This window comes from Microcaecilia unicolor, chromosome 1, assembly GCF_901765095.1.
Source record: "Microcaecilia unicolor chromosome 1, aMicUni1.1, whole genome shotgun sequence".
Lineage (NCBI taxonomy): Eukaryota > Metazoa > Chordata > Amphibia > Gymnophiona > Siphonopidae > Microcaecilia > Microcaecilia unicolor.
In genome coordinates, this window is record NC_044031.1 from 699455424 (window position 1) to 699481505 (window position 26082).

The window sequence follows — 26082 nt, forward strand, 5'->3', positions numbered from 1 at the left end:
TTTGGATTTAATTTTCTAGCAAAAATACACATAATTTGGAAAATGCAGAACTGTGTATATTGTTGCATCCCTGGCCTTAACCCTGCCTCGGGAATGTGTCTGTGAAAATGTGAAGTCGTGCATATTGTGGAACAGTGTGAGTACTTCTACCCACATTCAGGGTAGGCAATTTTCAAATAGCTTATTTAAGTAGCTTTTGAAAATTACCCTCTTTGGGGGGGGGGGGGGCAATTCTATAAGCAACTTGAGCTTGAAAAACAGTCGTTCAAGTAGGCACATAATATTGCCCAGGGGTGTATGTGCATAATGGTAGGCTTACAGAATACACACTTCCTATTTCTGTGTGATAAACTTGTAGGAGTTCTTGGGAGCAGATTGGATTGGCATTTATGCACATATTTTGTAAAATATGTGCATTTATGCTGCTTTTTACCAGCACATATGTGCTCATAGTTACTCCTTCCTTGGAGCAGGTGCAAATTTGTGTAGGAGCTTCTAGGGAGGCAGTTTTATCAAGGCACATATGTTACTTTTCTAGAATATGTGCCTTGACTACTTAGACATCCTTTTATAAAAGTATCTGCTATTAGGGCAATTCTGTCACTGGGTTCTTGAATTTGTTCACCACCTGCACCTTTATGGGTAAGTGCACATTTATATGCGTTGCCAAGCACCTAAGTATTATCCTAAGGGTATTCATAAGTGTCATAGAGTCTAAATTCAAGGGAGGGGGGATTCACATGGGTGGGGCTCCTTTTTACATTCATAACTTACAGAATGCAGTGAGTTATGCACATCCTTGCCACATTCACATGCCTTTAGTTATCCCATGTCTATGGCTGGTGAACTGCGGGTGTGTAAATGTAAGGCACACTGCTACTAAGGTTCGTTAGTATTCTAAAATGCAACTTGGTTACCTAGATGTTGTTATAGAATACCATGTGGCATTGGGACATGTAAATAACGGTACCAACTTAAATTGCCCCCCCTATGTGCTTATGCAACTTCTGCAGAGTTCTTTTGATCATGCTGGAAGTCAATTTTCCTTATTGTCTACCAGACAAGTCTAGATATCTGGGTTGTGCTTCTCTACCAGCAGATGGTTAATTCTGCTATATCTTTTTTTGAGATCCAGTGACCTCAATTGTATTCGAGGTGTGGTCGCACCATGAAGCGATTCAAAGGCATTACATTCTCATTTTTGTTTTTCATTCCTTTCCTAATAACTCCTAATATTCTATTTGCTTTCTTATCTGCCACTGCACACTGAGAAGAGGGTTTCAACATATCATCAATGACACCTAGATCCTTTTCTTGAGTGGTGACTCCTAATGTGGAACCTTGCATCATGTAGCTAAAGTCATCTGCCATTTGAATGCCTGATCTCCCAGTCTCGTAAGGTCCTCTTGCAATGTTTCATAATCCTCTTGCGATTTACCAACTTTGAATAACTTTGTGTCACCAGCAAATTTAATTACCTCACTAGTTATTCTTACCTTTAGATCATTTATAAATACGTTAAAAAAACAGCAATCCCAGCATCGACCCCTGGGGAACCCCACTATCTTTGCTTCACCATTGAGAATACTGACCATTTAACCCTACTCTGTTTTCTATCTTTAACCAGTTCTTAATCCACAATAGGACATTACCTCCTATCCCATGACTTTCTAATTTCCTCAGGAGTTGTTCATGAGGTACTTTGTCAAATGTCTTTTGAAAATCCATATACACAGTATCAACAGATTCACCTTTATCCACATATTTATTCACCCCTTCTAAGAAATGTAGTAGATTGGTGAGGCAAGATTTCTCTTGACTAAAACAGTGTTGGCTTTGCCTCATTAATCTATGCCTATGTATATGCTGTGTAATAATCTCTACCATTTTGCCTGGAACCAACATCAGGCGCACTGGTCTATTGGAAGATTTCAGTAGATTCAGCCTCTGGCCATTGCCTGCCTGCCCATTCACCCCCTCCCCCATGCATGCCAGCCCTGGCATCTGAATCTTCTCCAAGACCCAGCCCCTTTCTCCCACCTACCCCCATATCAATTACTGCTTTAGCCTGTTGCCCACAGCCTTCTTCTCTCAGCCCTACCATTAGGTTCTTCTCCTAGCCCTAGCATCATCCTCCTTTTCCTACTTACCCCCAGGATGAGCCTCTTTTTAACACCCCCATCATCTGCCAGCAAGAGCCTCCTCCCATCCTCACTCCTCCATCCCCAGCATCAGACCTTTCTGCCATCTCTATTCCCAGCATCAGCCCCCCTTCTACCTAGATGGCACCTCTAAATTTCCTGCAAATCAACAAAAGCTTGTGTTTTTGCTACTGTCACTCCCTCTCTCTAGTCAGCTGTGCAAAAGAGTTGGAAGGAAAAGTAAGTACTTTGGTATCGCTTCATTCTTTCAACTCGTGCATGATACCAGCAGACAGAGCCAGCTGCGAACAGGCAGAGCGGCAGCAGCAAAACACAAATGCTGTAGAAGATTTAGAGGTACTAGCAGGTAGGAGAAAGGGGGCTGATTATTAGGGGCAGCTCGCAGCAACATTTTGGTGTGGACCTAGGCCCTTCTGGAACCACATGCCACTTAAGGATATAAGATGACATGACTGCCTCCTTGTGCCACTGATTCCCCTTTCCTTGGACCCCTGAAGAAGACTTTTGAAACTCTTTTTTTTTTTTTTTAATTTTCATGAAGTCTTTATTAGTAAATAGTACACAAATTCTGAACATAACATATCATGCGTATCATGGCATAATCCAATAAAACAGTACACAACTTTCTAACACTGTGGCAAACAAGTAATAATAATATGGCTTTGTTCTCATTACAGATCACATGAGTATCTTTTAGTACACTACTACATCTTTTGAACTGTTCAGAGTAACCATTCCAGTACTTCAACCTTTTTCAGTTTTATGATATGCCCCAAATTCCGTCCCCCCTCTTACCTTTCAAGACCCCCCACCCTTCTCTCCCCTCCTATCCCTCCCCCCCCCAACTCCACTGTAACCTATGGCAACGATCAAGTTATACATGAAGGATAAAAGAGTCCCAGATCATATGCCATCTACACACTTGATTACGCCTTTCCGCTAGCAATCGTTCCATCTCACAAATTTGTCTCAGTTTTTGGATCCACCGATGTATCGGGGGAGTTGTGGGCTGCTTCCAATGGGCAGCAAGTACAACTCTGGTGGTGCTTATAGCCTGCTTCAAAAAGATTTGCTGGGTATGAGGGCGACCCGCAACACCAGCAGAGAATAAGAAGAAGACTGGGCTCCACGGTATCGGGTCACCCGTCCACCTCTGCAGCCTGCTACGTACCGACCTCCAGTAGGCACCAACCTTCCTACATGTCCACCATATGTGGCCTGTTGATGCAGGGTAGATGCGCTGAAGACGCTCAGGCGTCAGATACCATCGGTAAAGCACCTTCACCGCATTCTCCCTAAAAGGTTCATGAGACGACACTCCAACCACAGCCCGCTCCATTCTCTCCCAGGCCGCCTCCTCCAGTTCCATGCCCAGTTCCCTTTGCCAGCTCTTCCTATGTAAGGTGTAGTTCGGGGACTGCCTATTAACAATTTGATAAAGGTGTGATATCAGCCCACTAGTCCTAGGTAGGCCCTCGCAGATGGCCTCTAGTGTTGATTGTTCCCTAGACACTACCTCCCGAACTGCCCGTGTCCTAAGAAAAGAGGATAGCTGAAGATAGGGATACTGGTCGGGTCCCACTATTGGAAATCTCTCAAGGGCCTCCGTGTATGACAATAAAGTCTCCCCTTCAAACAGTTGGCCCCACATTCGTAAACCTCCCGTATGCCATCTTGTGAATGCTCCTTTTGTCGTACCCGGGTAAAATAATGGATTGTAAGCTATGGGGGACAGACGGGAGAGTGTAGTACGTTGGTGTGGAAACATACTGTCCCAGTTTGAGAGGGTGACATATATAGAGGGACACAGCCCCTCCTCTAAAGAACTAAGCGAGCTCGGAATCCACATAAGTGCCCCCAGTGGCCTCGCACCTAGGGTGTATTGTTCCACCTGCACCCATTGCCGGTCTGGGTAGTCTTGGAACCATTCCACTGCCGCACGCGCCTGGACCGCCCTGTAGTACTAGGCCAGGTTGGGTACCCCCAGCCCCCCCTCTTCCTATCCTGATACAAGACCGAGCGTGCCAGTCGTGGGCGTTTTCCTGCCCAAATAAAGTGCATAATATGGTCCTGCAGAGTTGCTAGGAATTTACGGGGCATTGTGATTGGGAGGGCCTGAAATAAGTAGAGTAAGCGCGGCAGCACATTCATCTTAACTGCAGCTATTCGGCCGAACCAAGAAAGGTCCAGGTCAGCCCAGTTACCCAAATCCTCACTAAGTGTCCCAGCCAAGCCCTTATAATTTACTGCGAAGAGGTCCGGAAGGTGAGCCATCAAATTAACCCCCAAGTAGCGGATGCTCTTAGTAGCCCACCGGAAAGCATAGGAAGACCTCAACAGGCCCACAAGTTCCCCCGGGAGCGTCACATTCAATACTTCAGATTTAGCCATATTCACTTTGAACCCTGAGACGATCGAGTAGTCCTCTATCTCCTTCAGGAGCCCAGGGAAAGTGGTCAGGGGGGCGAGTGACAAACAACAGCACATCATCCGCGAAAAGGGATAGCTTATGTTCTCTGCCACCTATTGAGAGTCCAGATATATTTGGGTTGTTTCTAAGCCTAGTGACGAATGGCTCCATAACCATTGCAAACAAGAGGGGGGACAAGGGGCAGCCTTGTCTAGTGCCTCTGTGTAGAGGGATCATTGCAGAATTGCCCCCATTCATCCGAACACATGGTTTAGGGGAGCTATAGAATGCTTGAATCCACCCGCGAAACTGAGGTCCAATCCCGAAGGCCTCCACAACTTTGTACATAAATGGCCAGTGCACCTGGTCGAAGGCCTTTTCGGCGTCTAAACTAAGGAGGCAAAGGGGCCTCTGCATTCGCTTATCCAGGTAGATTAAGTCGACCACCCGCCTAGTGTTGTCAGCTGCTTTTCGATATGGGACAAACCCCACCTGGTCAGGGTGGATAATGGCGGGAAGCAAAGGTGCCAATCTATTGGCCAAGATTTTGGCTAAGATTTTGACATCCGCGTTCAACACAGATATGGGGCGATAAGACCCACAGTCCTTATGATCTTTATTCGGTTTAGGCAATACCGTGATCCATGCTTCCAACATGGATGCGGGCAAGGACTCCCCTTTCCCAATCAGGTTAAACAGATCAGCTAATAACGGAGCCAGCTCGGGGGCATATTTCTTATAGAATTCATTGGGGAAGCCATCCAGCCCCGGTGATTTACAGGAGGGCAAGTGTTGTACAGCTTTTTGTATCTCAACTGGAGTAACCGGCTCATCGAGTGTAGCCTTCTGCTGATTTGTCAAAGAGGCTAGGTCACTCTCGGCCAGGTAATCTAAGATGGAGTCTACAGGGGGGTTGATATCCTGTGCGTATAGCTCCTGGTAGAATTCGCTGAAGCGCCGCCGTATGGCTTCAGATGTGTTCAGAATGTCACCCCTCTCGCTCCTAATGTGGGTAATCGCTCGATCTATCTTTCGCCTAGTAATTTTATGGCCAGGAGACGTCCGGCTTTATTAGTGAATTCATAGGATCAAACCTTATTTCTATTTTGTACCCAACTTAATTGTTCAGAGTAAATAGAGTCCAGCTGGAGCCTCTGCCTGTGCAGCTCCTCCAAAACCACAGGGGAGCCACCCAGCTTGTGCTTCGCTTCAAGGAACCGGATCTTTTCCAAGCATTGTGACAGCTGGGCCCTACGGACTCTCGCCCCTTGCTATTTGTATAAAACAGCCTCTCGATACAGCCTTCATAGCATCCCACACGATACTGAGAGGTGGGTCCGACTCCTTATTGAACTCCAAGTATTCCTTCAGGACCTTCCTACAGCCCTCCGCCACCTCCCCCTCCTGCAGCAGATCTGTGTTAAGCGTCCATCTTTTATCTTTAATCTCTGTTCTAATGGTTGGTATAGTAACCCAAACTGGGGCATGGTCAGAAATGGTAACACTGCCGATTCCTGCTTTTGGACCCCTCTCAGCTAGTGTAACATCGAGAAAGATGTAGTCAATGCGGGAGTACAGGGGAGAAGAATGTATAGTCCCTCATGGTGGTGTGACTCAGTCTCCAAACGTCTAAGGTCCCCAAGGAGTAGACCAAGGAGCCCAGGGCCGAAGAGTCCCTAGATACTAAGTGCTGGGGTCTCCCGGATCTGTCTAGCACCAGATCCATAACTTCATTGAAATCACCCCCCAAGATCAGAGAGCCCTGGGTAAATGTAGCTAATATATTCTTCACTTTGGTATAAAAGGTCCCCTGGTGATCATTGGGTGCGTATAAGGATGCGAGAGTAAGGACCACTTGGTCTATGACAGTTTGCAAAAACAAATAACGCCCACCCGGGTCACGTTTGATATTTAGTATTTGGGCAGATATGGATTTGTGAAACAGTACCGCCAACCCACGCTTTTTAGAGGCGAAAAATGAACTAGGGTAGTCTGGGTGGGAAAGAAGTCGCTCATGCACTCTAAGGAGATGAGTCTCCTGCAACAAGACAATATGCGGTTTTAGCTGTTGCAGCTCTTTGAATAATTTCTGCCTTTTCTGAGGCATGTTCAACCCCTTTACATTATATGATAATATCTTTATTTCAGTACTCATCACTGGGAGATTAGGTCACCCCACCCCCAGCACATATAATCCTTCCACTTCATTTACATACATTCCCAAGTAACAGTGGTGCCCCCATATATAAACCCCCCTGCACCAATGGTGCATCCTACCCATTGTGCCCACCCCGCCTCCCACTGATATCCCCACCCTCCCCTGCCTCCCTGTACCCATCTAACACCAACCCGAAGGCGAGAGACCTCTAAGTGGGAAAAGAGGGAGTGACCCACCATACTCCAAACAACCCAGCCCTCCCCGCCCCCCCAACATCACCATTTTACCGCCTCAGTCTATTTCCCCATTTATCAACAGCAAGCTCAATGATCCGCATTTAAGCCTCCCCCCAACCAAACTACCCATATGTTACCCCTCCTCCTTAAACACTTACAGCACAGCACCGTGTTAACAGTTCCCCCTCCTAATTACTCCCCCCTTGAAATCTAATGGTATTATTCTTAAAATTCCCTATGCAGGGGGTAGATCAGTAAGCTTTAGGCATATCAAAACATTTATAACTCCCTTTTACTGACCAGGCTAATGCCACAAAGTGGTCCATCGTCCTTCTGGTCACCTTACTGGGAAAAAGTCCCAAGACAAACGATCCAACAAGGCAGCCCCGCCAGTTCAAGTGCCTTCTGCTGCAGCTTTCCGTTTCGGGTTACTCCGCTTCGCTGATTCGGGGACCCGCTGCCATTTCTGGAGCTTCGCTTTCGTGACAGGCGCTAATGCACCCGGAGGCGTGCTCGTGGTCACCAGGCCTGCTGTGTGCAGGGATATCCATGCTTCCGACAATGTAGAAACTCTGTGCTTGGATCCCTGTATTGTATAGCTCAGTGAAAAAGGAAAGCCCCATCGGTATGAGATCCGCTCCTTAGTTAGAAGGTCCAGGACCGGTTTCATACTGCGTCTCTGTTGCAGAGTAAATTGAGAAAGGTCTTGATACACAAGTATTTTGGCCCCCCTGTATTCCAAGTCGGGCTGCGTCCTGGAGCTGTTTAGGAGTTGTTCCTTCTGCTCATATCTGTGAAAACGAGCGATGATGTCCCGTGCCCTGTTCTCCTGCCGCTGCCCGAGGGCTCTATGCGCTCTGTCCAGTTCTATTTTTACCGCTGCTGCCTCGGTCCCCAGCAGGGTTGCGCACAATGTTTGCACTATGGTTGGGACATCCTCGGTCTCATCGCCCTCAGGGACTCCTCGAAACCGAAGGTTATTTCTTCTTCCCCTATTCTCGAGGTCGTCGATCTTAAAAGTCAGCTCCTGGTTCTTTTGGTCTAGCGCTTGGAGTTGTGCTGCGTGGGAGTGCAGGGATTCAGAGTGTTCCTTCAGCTTAGCTTCCGCGTCTTCCACGTGGCCCCCCCAGCTCCTTGAGATCAGAACTCAGTACCTCCATCCGGTCCAGTATTTCATCTTTTGACTTTTTAATGTCCTCCTGAATGCTGGAGAGGATTTGGCGAAGCTCACTCGAGACACCCTGTTTAGTGGGCGGCCTCCGAGACTCCGCCATCGATAACTCGGAGTCGGAGTCAGAAGCTGATGCCCGCGCCATTGCCTTGTGGCGCTTCGCGGCCTTACCGGATCCGCCGCCCACGGACTTCTCCGAGTCCTTATTTCGCTCCGAGGACAATTTGCTCATGACGGTGTCTGGTACGGAGCGTTGGGAAATGCTATAAAGATTGCAAAGTAGCCGGCGGTTGCCAATTAACGCTTTTTCTCTCTATCGGGGAGCGGGAGCTCGAGAGCTAGGCTGCCATCGCCTGAGGTGATGTCACTTCCTCCTCTCCTTGAAACTCATTTTTAACCTCTGAATAAATCATCAGTGCCCTATGCACATCTAGGGGATGTAGAATCCAAAGCTCTACACAAGGGTTGACAAACTGCAGATGCTAGATCGCCATGACGCCTAAAAGAATTGGACATGGCGCCTAGGACTCAGATCATATGGGCTTCAGTATAACAGCAGGAGGGCCAATCAAAGGATGAAAGGCATAGGGGCCACACCAAAATGGAGAGGGAGTGCTTAGGGCTTGGATTTCAGAGTTTCACCCAGTATAAAGAGCACTTTGTTGCATTCCACATGTCGGAATTGGTCCGGTGGATTATAAAGGAGAAATTTGGTTGTATTTGCTAATCTTCTTTCCTTTAGTCTTACCAGATCAGCCAAGAATCCCATCCAATTTGTTTTTGAGATTTAAGATTTAATGAGTTTCTTTATATTGCCTTTAAATTTTGGTTTAGTATTGTTGTTTCTTTAGCAGTATCCCAGTTCAAGGAACAGTTCTTCAGTAGGGGACTCTACCCTCTTGTCTGTGTGATGTACTTTGGTATGAATCATTGAAGAGGAGCAGGTTACATGGTACTCTTTGTAGAGTGGATCTCACCACCTTTTGTTCTTTTCTCCATCTACAAAGGGCACAGCCCACATGTTGGGACCAGTATGGTAGGACTCAAGGAAAGAAAATTAGCAAGTAAGACCAAATATCTTCTTCTTGAAAATGGAATAGCCAGTTCTCTGTCTTTATATGGTTGCTGTACTGGCTCAGAAATTATTTTCTGCTTTTTTGCTTCAATAGAAACAAGTGTGACAGGCAAGTCCTTATCTATGACAATCATGCAAAATGTTTAAGATAAATTCTCTCTCTCTTTGGAGTCTACCTATGATGGTTATATTTTATTTATTTTTTTAGTATAAAATGGTTATAATTACTTTCTGAGCTATAGACATGCTCTCGTTGTGGATCTGTTGCTTTGCAGATGATTTATCACTATGAATACCATAACAAAAACAGGTTTACTGGCTCAGCAATGAGAGGGGATAGTTTCAAGAAAAGAGACCCATGAATAAACAGAAAAAAGCCCTGACCAAGGATATGCGACATTAGCTTTGTAAAGCAAAGTGACAATGGTAATTTGAAAGCACAGGAATTTGGATACATGGGCATGCTGAAGCAAAGTAAGATGCTTAAATTGGGCCATAGTTTCCTCTTACCATATAATGATCTTGTGCATTGTTGAAGTTTTTGAGGTGTATTGGGTACAGAGTATGAAGTATTATAAACATTTCCATTTACAGATCACTAAAATAGAAAATATATCTCATCTTTCTGAGCTCCGCGTACTAAACCTTGCTAGAAACAGTATAAATCAAGTAGAGAATCTTAGTGGACTGGATTCACTGGTTGAACTTAACCTTCGGAATAACCAGATCAACTATGTGGTAAGTGAATTCTAAATTGATTTTTAAAGAGTGTGAAAGCTAAATTCTAATGCTGATTTCTTTACATTACTGAACTTGCTTTAATTATTTTTTTTAATCACTCCACATTTGTTCTGGGCAGCTGGGGTAGGAGAGTGAATAACCTATGTCAGCAGTTGATAACCTGGCAGGGGTTGGTAAACCTTTGCACATGTACCACCTGGGGGTATGCAGACACATTTTACTGGCATGCTGGTTCCTAAATATGCCAGAACCATAAGCATTTTCAAAACTGGCGAGCTAGTTGTGTTGTCTTGACACTTAGGATCAGCAGAGCCACACAGCGACTTTTGAAAATGTTTGTGGTGCTGGCATTTTTTTTAGTGATGGCATGCTAGTAAAAATGTGCTTGTAGAGAGGCAACATAGCAGGGGAGGCTACTGAATTTTCATCTCAGAGGCAACAACTAACATCGAAAGGGGACCCTCTGCACCTCAGAAGAGGCAACTTAAGGAACACTTCCTTTTGGCAGTCAGTATTCCATGCTGGAGAAAGAGGTACCGCCTACCCTAGAGAAGGCCATATTTTATCAGAGGATTCCTCCTCACCAGTGACAGCACGACAACAGCACTACAAGTGCCAGCAATTGAGCAGAATGGTTGCTGATTCCTGCACTGAAGCCTATACTTGAAGTTAGTAGTGTGTGGGGTAATTTCATAACAGAATACCTATGATAGTTGTTTCAAAAAGGTGTGCATTTTATCCCTATATGCTTTTATAAAGTAGGCATTCAGAACTATCCTCAACAGCACAAACATTTTCATGCACAAATTTACATCTGCTCTGAAGAAGGTCAATATGTGTTTTTTGTGAGTTCCGGCTCCCCGACTTTCCTTGAAATCTTTAATTTACCTGAAGTCGCGGCGAACCGGCAGTAAAAACAGCTGGCAGGCAGGCTTGCCTCCTCGTCGCTTCCCTTCCCTCTCAGCGCATCCCGCCTTCCTCTGATGTAATTTCCTTTCCGCGAGGGCGGGATGCGCTGAGAGGGAAGGGAAGCGACGAGGACGCAAGCCTGCCTGCCAGCTGTTTTTACTGCCAGTTCGCCGCGACTTCGGGTAAATTAAAGATTTCAAGAAAAGTTGGGGAGCTGAGGGAGGGCGGGGGCTGGGGTTTGAACGAATCACTGGACATGGAGAGGACGGAAGGCAGGGGAGAGAGGAGAATTGCTGGACATGGAGGGGAGGGCAGGGGAGAAAGGAGAATTGCTGGATATGGATTTGAGGGGAGGGCAGGAGAGAGGAGAATCGCTGGACATGGCGGGGAGGATAGGGGCCAGAGGAGAATTGCTGCACATGGATGAGAGGGGAGGGCAGGGGAGAGAGGAGACACTGGACATGGATGGGAGGGGAGGTCAGCGAAGAGAGATTCGCTGGACATAGATGGAAGGGGCGGGCAGGGGACAGAGAGGAGAATTGTTGGACATGGATGAGAGGGGAGGACAGGGGATAGAGGAGAATCGTTGGACATGGGAGGGGGTGGCAGGGAAGAGAGGAGACATGCTGGACATGGATGGAGGGGAGGGAATACAGGAAGGAGATGCACATGGATAGGAGGGGAGGGCAGGGGAGAGAGGAGAAATACTGAAAATGGTTGGAGAGGAGAGAAGGAGATAAAGGAGAATTGCTGGACATGAATGGATGGAGGAGTTGGCGGGGAGAGAGGAGAAATGCTGGACTTGGATGAAGGAGAGGGGAGAGAGAATTATTGCTTTATATGGATACAGGGGAGTGAAGAGAGAGGAGAAATGCTGGACATGAATGGAGGGGAGGAGAGAGGAGAAGTACAGAGAAAGAAAGACTGAAGATTATTACATATAGTAGATGACGGCAGAAAAAGACCTGCACGGTCCATCCAGTCTGCCCAAGAAGATAAATTCATATGTGCTACTTTTTTTATTTGTACTGTCCTCTTCAGTGCACAGACCGTATAAGTCTGGCCAGCCCTATCCCCGCCTCCCAACCACCAACCCCGCCTCCCAACCACCAGCTCTGGCACAGACCGTATAAGTCTGCCCAGCACTATCCCCGCCTCCCAACCACCAACCCCGCCTCCCAACCACCAGCTCTGGCACAGACTGTATAAGTCTGCCCAGCACTATCCCTGCCACCCACCACCGGCTCTGGCACAGACCGTATAAGTCTGCCCAGCACTAGTCCCGCCTCCCAACCACCAGCCCCAGCACAGACCGTATATGTCTGCCCACACTAGCCCCGCCTCCCAACCACCAGCTCTGCCACCCATTCTAGGCTAAGCTCCTGAGGATAGCCCCTAAGATCTTTTGAGTAAGAAGGCAAGCTAGCTACATCAGGAGGTTTTTTTTGCCTATGATGAAGAAGCCCTAGCCCTTATCCGCTGTACTAGCAGACATGGTGCTTTTTGAGGCTTTTTCCTCCTGAATAATAAATTGTTAGACGTGCTTACTTGAGTACTCGTTTCCCATTTATACTAAAGAGTAATTATCGTGATTGGAAACCTGTTTCCCGGTATTATTTTAGTCTGTTTATATGCGCCATGGCTGGTATTAGGGGTGTGGCTAATAAGGGTGTGGCTATAATAGGGGTGGAGTCATACATGGTGACCCCACCCATAATGAGTACCGGCACCTTTTTTCTACAAAAAAAGCACTGTGTGTGCATGTTTGTTTTTATTTATTTACTTATTTATTTATTGGGATTTATTAACTGCCTGTTTAATGCTTGTAATTCTTTATTATTTCTGTAAAATATGCATGTTCTTGGCAACTTCACTCCCACTTTGGACCATGCCTCTGGAAATGCCTTTGCATGGTACATGTATAAATAAGTGTGCGTGATGTTAGCTTCACCACAGCTCGAAAGTGCTCTGCCTACTGAGCAGAGGAGCAGTCAGGAAGAGGGTTTGATCTCTCCTGTCCAGCTTATGACCTCTCCTGGGGATACCTGCAACCAGAACCCACTACAGCAGTGTTTATTACCATCGACAGTGAGTACGGAGTTTGCTGAGAGGGAAGGGGCACAATTGAGCCTGGTGACTTTCCTGGTTTGGCTGATGACTGTCACATTGAACATGCTATGGGAAAGCATGGATACACTGAATTCTTAAGAACATAAGAATAACCATACTGGGTCAGGCCAATGGTCCATCTAGCCCAGTATCCTGCTTCCAATAGTACCTGGCAGAAACCCAATTAGTAATATTCCATGCTACCAATCCCTGGGCAAGCAGTGACTTCTCCCATGTCCATCTCAGTAACAGACTATGGTCTTTTCCTCCAGGAACTTTTCTAAACCTATTTTTAAATCCAGATATGCTAACCGCTATTACCACATCCTCCAGCAGTGAGCTCCAGAGCTTAACTATTCTTTGAGTGAAAAAATATTTCCTCCTATTTGTTTTAAATGTATTTCCTTGTAATTTTATTGAGTGTCCCCTAGTCTTTGTACTTTCTGAAAGAGTGAAAAATCGATTCACTTCTACCCATCCTACATCACTAAGTATTTTGTAGACCTCTATCATATCCCCCCTCAGCCATCTCTTTTCCAAATTGAAGAGCCCTAACCTCTTTAGCCTTTCCTCATATGGGACGGGTTCCATCCTCTTTATCATTTTGGTCGCTGTTTGAACCTTTTCTAATTCCACTATATCTTTTTTGAGATATGATGTCCAGAATTGAACACAATACTCAAGGTGAGGTCACACCATAGAGCGATACAGAGGCATTATAATATTCCTGGTCTTATTTTGCATCCCTTTCCAAAGAATTCCTAGCATCCTGTTTGCTTTTTTGGCCACCACCACACACTGGGCAGAAATGACACCTAGATATTTTTCTTGAGTGCTGACTCCTAAGGTGGACCCTAGCATCAGGTAACTATGATTTATCCACATTAAATTTCATCTGCCTTTTGGATGCCTAGTCTTTTAGCTTTCTAAGGTCTTCCTGCAATTTTTCACAATCCACATGCATTTTGACAACTTTGAATAGTTTTGTGTCATCTGCAAATGTAATCATTTTGCTTGTTCTGATTTCCAGATCATTTTTATGGTTAAATCTTTTTTATTGACATATAATGCTTGATATATTTTTAAATATGTTAAATAGCACTGGTCCCAGTACAGATCCCTGCAGCAATCCACTATTCACTGTCCTCCAGAGTGGCCGTTTAACCCTACCCTCTGTTTTCTGTCCAATAACCAGTTACTGATCCACAGAAGGACATTGCCTCCTTCATTGAGTAAGGTGGCAAATACATTTTCTTCTGATTTAAAATCAGTAATGGAACGTTGAATGTTCAGCTCATGCACTGGATTTATTTATTGCATTTGTATCCCACATTTTCCCACCTTTTTGCAGGCTCAATGTGGCTTACAATACATCTTGAAAAATAGAAGACATGACATTTAGTATTAAGAGGAATCTTGGGCAATATGATAATGAAAAAGCAAGATAATAGTATAACAAGCAATATGATTATGATAAAGCAAGATAATAGCATAACAAGCAGATATTATAAGACAGTTTTGAATCTATGTGGAGGAATTGTGTGTGTTCACATTGGTTGATCTTTGTGGTATGCCTTGTTAAAAAGATGGGTCTTCAGGTGTTCCCGCCAAAAAAGACTAATGCTGCACTGTCCTCCAAAGCGGGTCGCACAGATGACTCTCCCAGTGTGGCCTGGTCACACGATCCCGACGCTGCTCGCCAGTTCCCACACCGGGAGCAGCGCTTAACTGCCTCAGATGGATTAGACACGAATTACCACACACGCACGCTAAAAGGCCGATTATCACCACGCCCCCTACACACTAGTCACTGCCGTAGTTCAGAGGACCGCAACTCAATGCCGGTCCTGGCCTTTAAAAAAATATATATATACTAGTAAAAAAGGCCCGTTTCTGGTTCTAATGAAACGGGCACTAGCAAGGTTTTCCACTGAGTGTGTAGGTTTGTGAGAGTGACTGTGTGAGAGAGAGAGTGAATGTGCAAGTGTGTGTGTGTGACAGAGTGAGGGTGGTTGCGACTGTGTCTGTAAGAGTGGGTGTATGTGAGAGTGAGTGTGTATGTGAGACAGTGAGTGTCCTCCCCTCTCCCCCCTCCCCTTTGGACCCCCTCCCCTTTGGTTTGAGGATTCCCTTCCCCCCCCTGTGTTCTTGGGGACCCCTCCTTCCTCCCTCTCTGGTCTTAGGGAACCCCCTTTCCCCCTCTCTGGTCTTAGGGACCCCCCTCTATGTTATTTGGGACCCCCCTCCCCTCTCCATAGTTTAGCTTTCAAGTTGTAAGGTGCCCCCTTTCCTTCCTTTCCTCCCTCCCTCCCAGTTTCAGGGTTTGTCTGATTCCCCTACTAGAATCTAAGGTTTCTGAATTAAAATCTGTGAGGCCCTTGTTATGGATAAGAACTTCACTTCAAAGAAAATAGAGTATATGGAAAATTGTTTGAGGAAAAAATAGTTTGAGATTCTTAATCTTTCCAAGGTCAGCTTGGTTGCTTCTGTTGAAATGGCCAGAAAATATTTTCAGGAAGTGCTTAAATTGTCAGCAGAGGCACTACCACCTTTAGTAAGCACTCAGTGCCTGGTTTTACCAGGTAGTAAGGGCTGTTTTTACTAAGCAGTGGTAAGCCCAGTGTGGGCTTACTGCTCGCTGTACAGGAAGTACCACTGGGCTACCGCAGCAGCCCAGTGGTACTTTCCACCCCTAGCGCGTTGTTATTTCCGGTGCAACAGAAATTTATTTTTGTAGCGCCAGAGTGTACCTGGTAGTAATTGGGCAGTGCCATGTGCTGCCCAGTTAATGGTGGATTAATGTGGGAGCCCTTACCGCCACCTCAATGGGTGGTGGTAAGGCCCCCCCCCCCCGAAATGGCCTGTGGGAAGACAAGACTTCCCTTTTACCAGCTGCGGTAAAAGGAGACCTCGGCAGGTGTGTAAAACGCGATGATGCCAGCGCCAACCCCCTTTTGCCACAGCTTTTTAAAAGGGACCTTAAGGGTGGAACTGGTCTGCAAGAGGCAAATTTAACAGATTTCTTGGAGTTATCCTCATTAGCTCTTTAGCTCTTATAACTCAAAGGACTATACTTTTGGTGACGTTTGCTTTAGAACCTGACAGAGACGGTGTTCTAAAATTTATATTTCTGCTATATGGATCATGAGTTCTTGGACTCTAAGTTAAGAATATTTCCTGATCTTTTGAGTAATACCCAGAGATGACACCAACAATTCTTGGACCTGCGCTCTTGTGCACAGGTTGCTTCATTGCCCTTGTGTTTGTTGCCTATTATTTCAAAATAATTCTTATGTCTTTAGTGATCCCAGGCAACTTAGAATTTGTGGTTTCTAAGAAAGAACGTATTGCGTTCAAAATTTGCACCCTGGTTCATAAAGTCATTCACAGCGAGGCCCCTCATAGACTTACCAACCAGGAACACAAAAAGGTCAGCACGCACATTGCTGAATATCCACTACCCCAGATGCAAAGGACTAAAATATAAATCAACATATGCATCCAGCTTCTCCTACATAAGCACGCAACTATGGAATGCACTACCAAACGTCATAAAAACAATGCACAACCTAACAAACTTCCGAAAATCACTAAAAACCAACCTGTTCAAAAAGGCATACCACAATGATCCATCCTAAATGCCAGACAACGAAACTTATACCAGAACTGGACAAAACCAAACTCTCTATACTTGACTGCTTAACTTACTCTGTCACTTATGAACTTTAATGCAATACCACTTTGTATTTCTCATTCCGGAAATGGCAATTGCCATTACGGCATAATGTGAGCCACATTGAGCCTGCAAATAGTGGGAAAATGTGGAATACAAATGCAATAAATAAAATAAAATAAATAAATAAATAAAAGAAGTGTTGAAAATACAGGTATGACCTTTCTTTAGATGGTTTGGAAACATAGCTGGCTACGGCCCTAGATTGATTTGGGTGTTTTCTGTTGATAACTTTTTTTTTTTTTTTAGTTTCCATATCTTGGTCCCTTTACCTGTTATAGTGGATGTGTATGATACAATATATTTTTTGTGTTTTTATTGGTAGTGAAATTTCCTATTTTCCTCAGTTGCATTCTTTTGAGATCTGATTATATATAATTGAAATGAGTAAACTAAAAGTAAAAAAAAACAAAACAAGCATGTATGTTCTTAATGTGTGTATTCATCCATATAATTTTATAAAAGCCATTTTCTGTGTGTTCAGTATCAGATCTGGTCTAGTTATGTTTAACCCCTCTCCCCATATTTTGAACAGTTGTGTAATGAGAAGTTGTTGGCCCTGTTGATCTAGGCAAATTATGATGTTGAGGTTTGATGCAGAGGTTTTCTAGTGAAGCCTCTAAAACTATAGTAAGCAACTGTATATAGTTGGACATTGATCAATGTACACATTTTGCAAGTTACAGTAAGAGTTGGAGCTTCTATGTTTTCAGAACTGACTCTACTACTACTACTAATTATCATTTCTAGAGCACTACTAGATGTATGCAGCGCTGTACACTTGAACATGAAGAGGCAGTCTCTACTCAAAGAAGCTTATGATCTAATCAGGACAGACAAATAGGACAAATAAGGGAATTACTAAGATGGGAATGATAAAACAGACATGGGTACTGTACAAGTGAATAGGGGTTAGGAGATAAAAGCAGCATCAAAAAGGTGGGCTTTTAGACTAGATTTGAAGATGGCCAGAGATGGAGAGTGACGCACTGGCTCCGGAAGTCTATTCCAGTTATATGGTGCAGCATGATAAAAGGAACAGAGTCTGTAGTTTGCAGTGGAGAAGAAGGGTACAGATAGGAGAGATTTACCCAATGAATGGAGTTCCCGGGAAGGAGTGTAAGGAGAAATAAGAGTGGAGAGGTACTGAGGAACTGCAGAGTAAATGCACTTGTAAGTCAATAAGAGGAGTTTGAACTGTATGCGGAAACAGATAGGGAGCCAATGAAGTGACTTGAGGACAAGGCTAATATGAGCATAGTGACATGGGGGGAATATAAGCCTTGCAGCAGAATTTTAAACAGATTGAAGGAGAGAGAGAGAGATGGCTTTAGTGGAAGACCTATGAGAAGCAGGTTGCAATAGTCTGAGCAAGAGGTGATAAGAGTGGATAAGGGTTTTGATAGTGTGCACAGTAAGGAAAGGATGAATTTTAGTGATATAGATAAGGAAACAACAGGTTTTAGCAGTCTGTTGGGTATGTGCAGAGAAAGAGAGGAGTCAAAGATAACCTCAAGGTTATGAGCTGATAAGTCTGAGAGGATGAAAGTGTTATCTACAGCGATAGAGAATGGGGGAAGGGGAGAGGTGGGTTTAGGGGGAAAGATAAGAAGTTCAGTCTTGGTCATGTTTAGTTTTAGATGGCAGTGAGACATCTAGGCAGCAATGTCAGACAGGCAGGCTGATGGGCCTGGATTCCTGCTGAAATTTCTGATGTGGAGAGGTAGATCTGGGAGTCATCGGCATAAAGATAATACTGAAAACCATGGGATGAGATCAGAGCACCAAGTGAAGAAGTATAGATGGAGGAAAGAAGAGGTCCCAAGACAGAGCCCTGAGGGTACACCAACTGGTAGTGGGATAGAAGTGGAGGAGGATCCACCAGAGTATACACTAAAAATGTGATGGAAAAGATAAGAAGAAAACCAGGAAAGAACAGTGCCCTGAAATCCAAGTGAGGACAGTGTATCAAGGAGTAGGTGGTGATTAACAGTGTCAAAAGCAGCAGATAAGATTGAGAAGGATGAGGAAAGAATAGAGTGTGATGGGCCCCTTGGGCCAACGGCCTACTCCACCTAATCTCCCCCGGCACAAGTATGAAGAAGTCACTTTTCTCAGTGCTCAACATAAATTTTATTGCACTGTCCCATAATAGAACACATTTTTCTCATGAACTGGTAAATTAGCTCTGCAGTATCTTACCCGAGGCTGCCAACCATTTGCCCATGTGGGCAACATTCCCAACTCTACCTTCCACCAACACAGTCATGTAGCTTCTCAATGCCCTGGCAGTGCATTAATGTTGCAAAAAAACACAGGCACAGGTTTCTGGAGCAGATTCACCCGGCAGTACTCGGGTCTTAAAAGGTATCCCACACGACTTCTTAAGTGTTTATACAATCCAACAGCATCTAGCACAAACATGTCTTAGCACTATTAAAGTCCCCACACTATCTTTCCACTCTTTGCAAACAAAAATTAGCAACAGAAAAATATCCAGCTCTGAGGCTTTTCTATCTCTGCCACCAGAGCTGGGGTAGCCACCTCTCTTTTAATGTTCCATGGACACTGCCCACCCACAGCTACCACAGGAGAAAAATAGTACACTGTGGCTAGCTTAGGAGCTGACTCTGTGGGTGCTTGAGCACCCCAATATTGAGAAAATTCCTTGTATGTGTCCAAGGAGGGGTTATTTCCATTGGGCTTAGCACCCCCAATAATTTTGAAAAGTTGGCTCCTATGGTGGCTAGCCCTAAGCGCTGCCACCCCCAAAACAACCCACTAAAACTGTTCCAGGGACCTACATACTGCTGTCAGGGAGCTGGGTATGACATTTGAGGCTGGCAAAAAATATTTTTAAATTTTTCTTTTGAGGGTGGGAGGGGGATAGTGACCACTGGGGGAGTAAGGGGAGGTCATCCCCTATTCCCTCTGGTGGTCATTTGGTCAGTTTGGGCACCTGTTCACGGCTTGGTCGCAAGAAAAAATGGACCAAGTAAAGTCGTTCAAGTGCTAGTCAGGGATGCCCTTTTTTCCATTATCGGCCGAGGATGCCCATATGTTAAGCACGCCGCAGTCCCGCCTTCGCTATGCTTCCGACACGCCCCTGTGAACTTTGGTCGTCCCCGCGACAGAAAGCAGTTGAGGACGCCCAAAATCGGCTTTTGATTATGCCAATTTGGGCGACCCTGGGAGAAGGACGCCCATCTTGCGATTTGTGTCGAAAGATGGGCGCCCTTCTCTTTCGAAAATAAGCCTGAAAGTCAGTGAGAAAGGAAGAATGGGACTTATCAGTGGGTTGATAAATGACTGCTACTCGGAGAGGTAGAGGAGTGAATAGATGGAGTGTCTTCCTAAGACACTAGTGTAAGTAGCAGAAATTGTGCCTTTTGGACATTTACACCTGCTTTTGGGCGTGTTTAAATGCTTGGTTGTAAAGTATGTGTGTAAATTATTGTATAAAGATGGTTAATAAATCCCAATCAATAAATAAATACAAATAAATGATAACAATTATGATAAATGTGTGTGTCATTATCTGCATGCTGTTGAGGCTGGATATGGAAGCCTAATTTATAAAGGGAGATAGGAAATTCTGTTGCCTTTATAAAATAGGTGCCTTTTTGGACTTTTCACATAGGCAAACTTATCTGCTCTTCAGCAAAATCTTTATAATGTCGTGTAATGTAAGATAAGTAATTATCAACCACTTCTCAACCACTTGCCTTTTGTGTGGGCTTTACCAGTACTTTTTGCAGGCCTTTTTATTACTGTATACGTAAGTGGGTTAAAGATATTCATGAAAAAATGCAGAGATGGTTGAAACCAGTGTTAAAGCTTTTACCTTAAACACAATCACTGCTGATCTGACTTAGTTGCATATACCCACTCAAATGCAGAGTGGTCATAAAACCCAATTAATGTCTATGCAATCTGATTACAGTATAGGGCCCTTCAGATGAAATGCTGAGGAAGCATCTTGGCTCTTTTCCCAAATGCTTGCTCAGGCGGCTGGCTGCATTCTCTCCTCCTCTCTCTCTCTCTCTCCTTCCCTACCCCTCCTCCTCTGTTAACGCTATTCACCTTGCAAGTGGTGCAGCTTGTTCTGCAGAGTCGATCAGTGTGCTGAAACACTCCCTTGTAGTCTGCACCAGAGAGAAATGGAGCTGCCTGTACAACAGCAAATCAATGTTGCAGCAAGGTTATGATAACCAGAAATGGGTACATTTCACCAGCCAGACACAATCTGGTGATGATCGAAAAGATTCTTTCCTTGCAGCTGCTGAATTTATGCATCTGTGCTTTCTTCTAGAGAGATGTGGATACTTTGCCAAACCTTCAACGTCTGTATCTCAGCTTTAACAGTATATCCTGGTAAGCAAGATATGAATTTCTTGGAGTTTTTACTTGCTCATAACTTAAATGCAGTGCTGTCAATGTGCTAATTTTCCAAAATGCCTACCTAAAAATTATATATATTTATATTGGGATGCACCAGCTCTATAAAGTTGTTTATCCAGTTAAAATCCCTTCACATTATAGAATCTTTCCTACTGTTATCTTGTGAATGTTCCTAGTTTACTGTTTTCAGTTGTGAGATGCTAAAAACAAAAATCTGTGCTATCTAATCTCGGATTCTGGTGTACAGAACATGAAGTGAGGTGTTGTTTTATTACCCTGAGCAATTAAAGAAACAGACTATCAAATCTGTTAGCATCCAAATAAATACACGTTTTAAATGTATGCTATCATTTGGTGATCTAGGGCAGTACCCTATGGTCCCTTTTTTGTTCATTTTGACTAGGCTGTGAATATATGATATCTTGTACTAGTAGTTCTAAAAAAATGTTACCCTACCTTTCTAAGTTATGATTACAGCAGCTTTCAGTATTAGAATTCAGGTACAGTATAAGCCCATGCCAAAAATAACTTAGACTATAAGAGGGGAGATAAAATGACTTACCCAAGGTCATAAAGTGTGTCAGTGGGGGAAGTGGGATTGAACTCTGCTTTCCCTGGTTCTCATCCCATTGCTTGAATGACTCCATGGAGCAGGGACTGTCTTTTTTGTGTGTCTTTACTTTGCTGCAGAAATCTAGTAGTGTTTTAGAAATAAATACTAGTAGTAGTAATAGTAGGCCACTTCTCAGGCTTTATTCAAATTCATTATTATTTTGCATATGAAATACATGAAAAACATTCATAAATTTACAAATTTAGAGTGCAGGTTTCAGAGCCACTCCTCCAGGTACGTAATAAGGAATTTGCTTGAATAATTTGGCCTGCTTGGCATAGTCTTCATTTAGGAGCTCTTTTACTAAAGTGCATTAAGTTGGGCTTAATGTATTTTAATACAGTTTTAATGTGCGGTAAGCCCAAAACTAACGCTGCGTTCCCAGTGTTTTCATTGCAGGTTCTGCAGTACTGTTACCTTTAGGGAGTAGTACCTGCTGAGAGTTAACGCAGGAGCACTTACTGCCTCCTATTTAGGAGATTTTAAGTGTTCCCACATTAACTCTGCGTTAGCCATATCGTGCTAAGTGTTCCCACGTTAACTCTGCATTAGCCATATCATGCTAAGTGTTTCCATGTTAACTCTGCATTAGCCATATCATGCTAAATGTTCCCACGTTAACTCTGCATTAGCTATACCATGCTAAGAGTACCCATGCTAACTCTGCATTAGCCATACCATTCTAAGTGTTCCCATGTTAACTCTGCATTAGCCATATCATGCTAAGAGTTCCCACATTAACTCTGCGTTAGCCATATCATGGTAAGTGTTCCTATGTTAAGTCTGCGTTAGCCATGCCATACTAAGTGTTCCCATGTTAACTCTGCATTAGCCATATCATTCTATGTGTTCCCATGTTAACTCTGCATTAGCCATATCATGCTAAGTGTTCCCACATTAACTCTGCGTTAGCCATATCATGGTAAGTGTTCCTATGTTAAGTCTGCGTTAGCCATGCCATACTAAGAGTTCCCACGTTTAAAGTGTACCAACGAGCAAACTAGTGCAAAACCCATTAACATGTTTGCATGATAGCCTATTTCTGGATGTTAACTGCGCATTAACCCTCAATTCTATAAAGGTCACCAAAAGCTGCACGCGTAAATTTGGGCTTGCACCCAAATTGCACATGCAATTTAATTGAATAACAAGCTAATTAGTGCCAATAATTGGCTTTTAAACAAGCAATTATTGGCACTAATTACATGTAATTGCAATGTACATTTGTAAATTTAGGCACGAGTCGGAGGTATGGAAATGGGTGGGTCATGGGCGAATCGGGCATTCCAAATGTGTATAGCTAGAGAATAAGGACATCTATGCCTAAATTTACACGCGGGTATTTACACCACGTTTTAGTTAGTGCAAATGGCCATACCTAAAGTGAGCTGTATTCTACAAACTGCGCCTAATTTTAAGCACATTTTATAGAACTGTGTTTTTTTTCAGCACTGATATTTTTTAGGCACCATATATAGAATTTACGCCTAAGTGCTTAACACACTTTATAAAAGGGCCTCTTAATCTGGTTAGAAATATATGTGAGCTTCTATAGACATTTTCTGGGATGGGCAGAGAGCAAGGTAAGGAAACAACAAACCTAGAGAGGATTTTCATATCTAGGCATATTGTTTACCAGCAAATATTTGCCCTAAGAACAGGCAGGTACAAAGTTCAGAGGTACACTGTTTCCATGGGCAGTTTTCAAAGGGAAACTATGTGAATCATTTTCCCTTTGAGGATTAGCTACAAAGTTTGTACCTATAGATTCTGTAGCTATGTGAGCTTTCTGAAAACTTGTTCCTCCCCTTGCCTCTTGTTTTCAACTGACTTCTCATTTTTCTATTCCTCTGATCAGTTTCAAAATTTATCTTTATAATGATTGATATATTTTTAACAAAAGGTTTAATCCTTCCAGGTGGTCCAGGGTACAAATAGTTTTATGTCACTAGAGATATTCAGTGGGCAGGGCAGTAACCCCAAACTGAATGTTAAGACTAAGAAGGGATCATACTCATCTTGTGAAGTTGTGGTTTGGCTCTTGCTGGAACAGACTTCTGGTGATAGTCAACATTTGTTGTGCATGTATCATTACCTTTAGGAACAGTTTTCAAATAGATTTCTGTGGGGAGGAAGATCTCCTTTGAATATTGCCCAGCCCCTCTGTATGTGGGGGAAAAGGGATTGCACTGTAGGCAGACTTGTGATGGGTCTGCTTAGAGAATCCCTTTGACACTAGATACCTACAGAGATTAGGTATTGCACTTTGAATATTGGCTTGCAGTTTTACAGGATTTCAAAATTGTCCTAAGTAGAGAGGTGTGGTCCTAAAAATTGTCCTAAAAATATTTATGCAGACTGAGAGGAGTAGTTTAATAAAGTGCGTTAAGTGCTCTGCTAATCTTGTGATCTGCTTGTTGTGTTTCTAACTTGTTATTGCCTATTTATTACTACTACTACTTATCATTTCTATAGCGCTATACATATGCAGCACAGTACATCTAGTTGAAACCTGTTAATCTGAGAACTAGATTTAAAAACTGCTATAACTCTATATTAGATCTTTTTCTTTTCCTTAAAGTGTGTTGCGCCCTTCCCCTCCCCCTCGCCCACCTGGTTTTTTGTAGATAATTTGTATAGCTTAGGTGTGGCTAAAGCTTCTGCTTTGAGAAAGCGGAACGCTTCCACGAGGTCTCTTTCTTGACTCCTGCCTGAAGTGCTGGAAGCTCACAGATAAAACTTGTTCTGGCATTATTTCTGGTTATCCTTACCTTAGAGCTGTGGTTTTGGGCATTTCTGGTGCATTTCTTAACCTTGTCTTCCCCTAATCCCAACCAGCTGTGTAGATTAGTAGCTTAATACAGCTCTAGAGATAGGTTTTACAGCAAACACATTCCACAGGTTTTAAGTTTAAGCCCACCCACCCCAAGATTGACACTTCCTATTACAACTGTTCTGAAAAGTAAACCATTCATTATCACAGTATATCCCCAGCCTTCTACTCAGCATCAGGGGCTTCCTGATCTAAATAAAAAGGACCTCTGTTAACATACCCATTGATTGCTATTCTCATTACATATCACATAGGATACCAATTTACCTTCTCTTCCTTAAACTTGTTCATCAAGCTTCTCTCACTGTTGGCAGTACCACATTGGCAGTATAATCAAAAAAACATTGTTAATCAGCTATACCCATAGATCAGGATCAGATTGATTCTAGGTCTTTACTTTGCAAGATTAATCTATTAAATTAGGTATACAACCAACTGGTACATCAGGGAAAGGAAAAAAAAATACCCTGAAGGAAAAAGCTCAATCAGTGAATTTCAAATAGTCAGATACATACATTGAATTCCACCCACATAGTAAATCTTAACAGATTCTCAGTTCTTACCCTAAAACTACACATTAACTGCATACCCCCTATATCCCATAGAACAGGAGTAGGAGAAATAACAGGAAGTTGTGTGACAGGCTACATATTTTATTGTCACAAGTATAACAGCCCCTACATTTGGAACTATGGTATAGAAACAAAGAACCCCTAAAGCTACTGCTTTCAGTACAGCTTTTACCACTGTCAAGACCAAACCCTTGGACCAAGACAAGATTCTGGTTTCATGTGATAAATGTACATACATTGAGTCCCTTGTGAAAGAAGTGGAAGAACAAAGAGAAGAAGTGGCAAGACTAAGAAACATCTGGGACAACCAGAAATTTGACCCAGAGACGCAAGTCAAAACATTAAGGACTTCCAGCAAAGGGAGAGAAGATCTTGGGCAGACAGAGCACAGCTGGAAGCAGGTCACCAAGTCCCACAAGATCAATCCTCCAACTCCACCTTCTATTCAGCAAAAGAATCAGTTCACAATCCTGGAGGTAGAAGAGCTAGAAACATCTAAAAAACAGGAGGAAACAATGACCAAAAATGTCATCACAGCCAGACAATTGGCCCAAAGAAAGCGAAAGGTAGTGATGGTTGGAGATTCACTTCTCAGGGGTACCGAAGCGCCCGTCTGCCGGCCAGATATGTTGTCCAGAGAGGTGTGCTGTCTGACTTGTGCCAAGATTCGCGATATTGTGGAAAGGTTGCCTAGACTCATTAAGCCTACGGACCACGCTCCTATGCTACTCATCCATGTTGGCACAAATGATACAGCTAAGTATCCTACTGAACATATCATACGAGACTTCATGGCTTTGGGTCAGAGGGTGAAGCATCTAGGTGCGCAGGCGGTGTTCTCATCGATCCTCCCTGTCGAAGGTAAAGGTCAAATGAGAGAAGCTCATATCTTGGAGATAAAACCAACCTGTTCAAAAAGGCATAGCACAATGATCCATCCTAAATACTAGACAACGAAA

At 43.8% G+C, this 26082-nt stretch overlaps 1 protein-coding gene across 1 annotated transcript in view; it reads left to right on the forward strand.

Annotated features, from left to right (window-relative positions):
* The window catches only part of LRRC49 (leucine rich repeat containing 49), a 249223-nt gene that overhangs the window by 88376 nt on the left and 134765 nt on the right, over positions 1-26082 (forward strand). Inside the window, 2 exon segments of the mRNA XM_030188617.1 lie at positions 9807-9950; positions 21017-21078. Coding sequence (XP_030044477.1) covers positions 9807-9950; positions 21017-21078 — 206 coding nt within the window.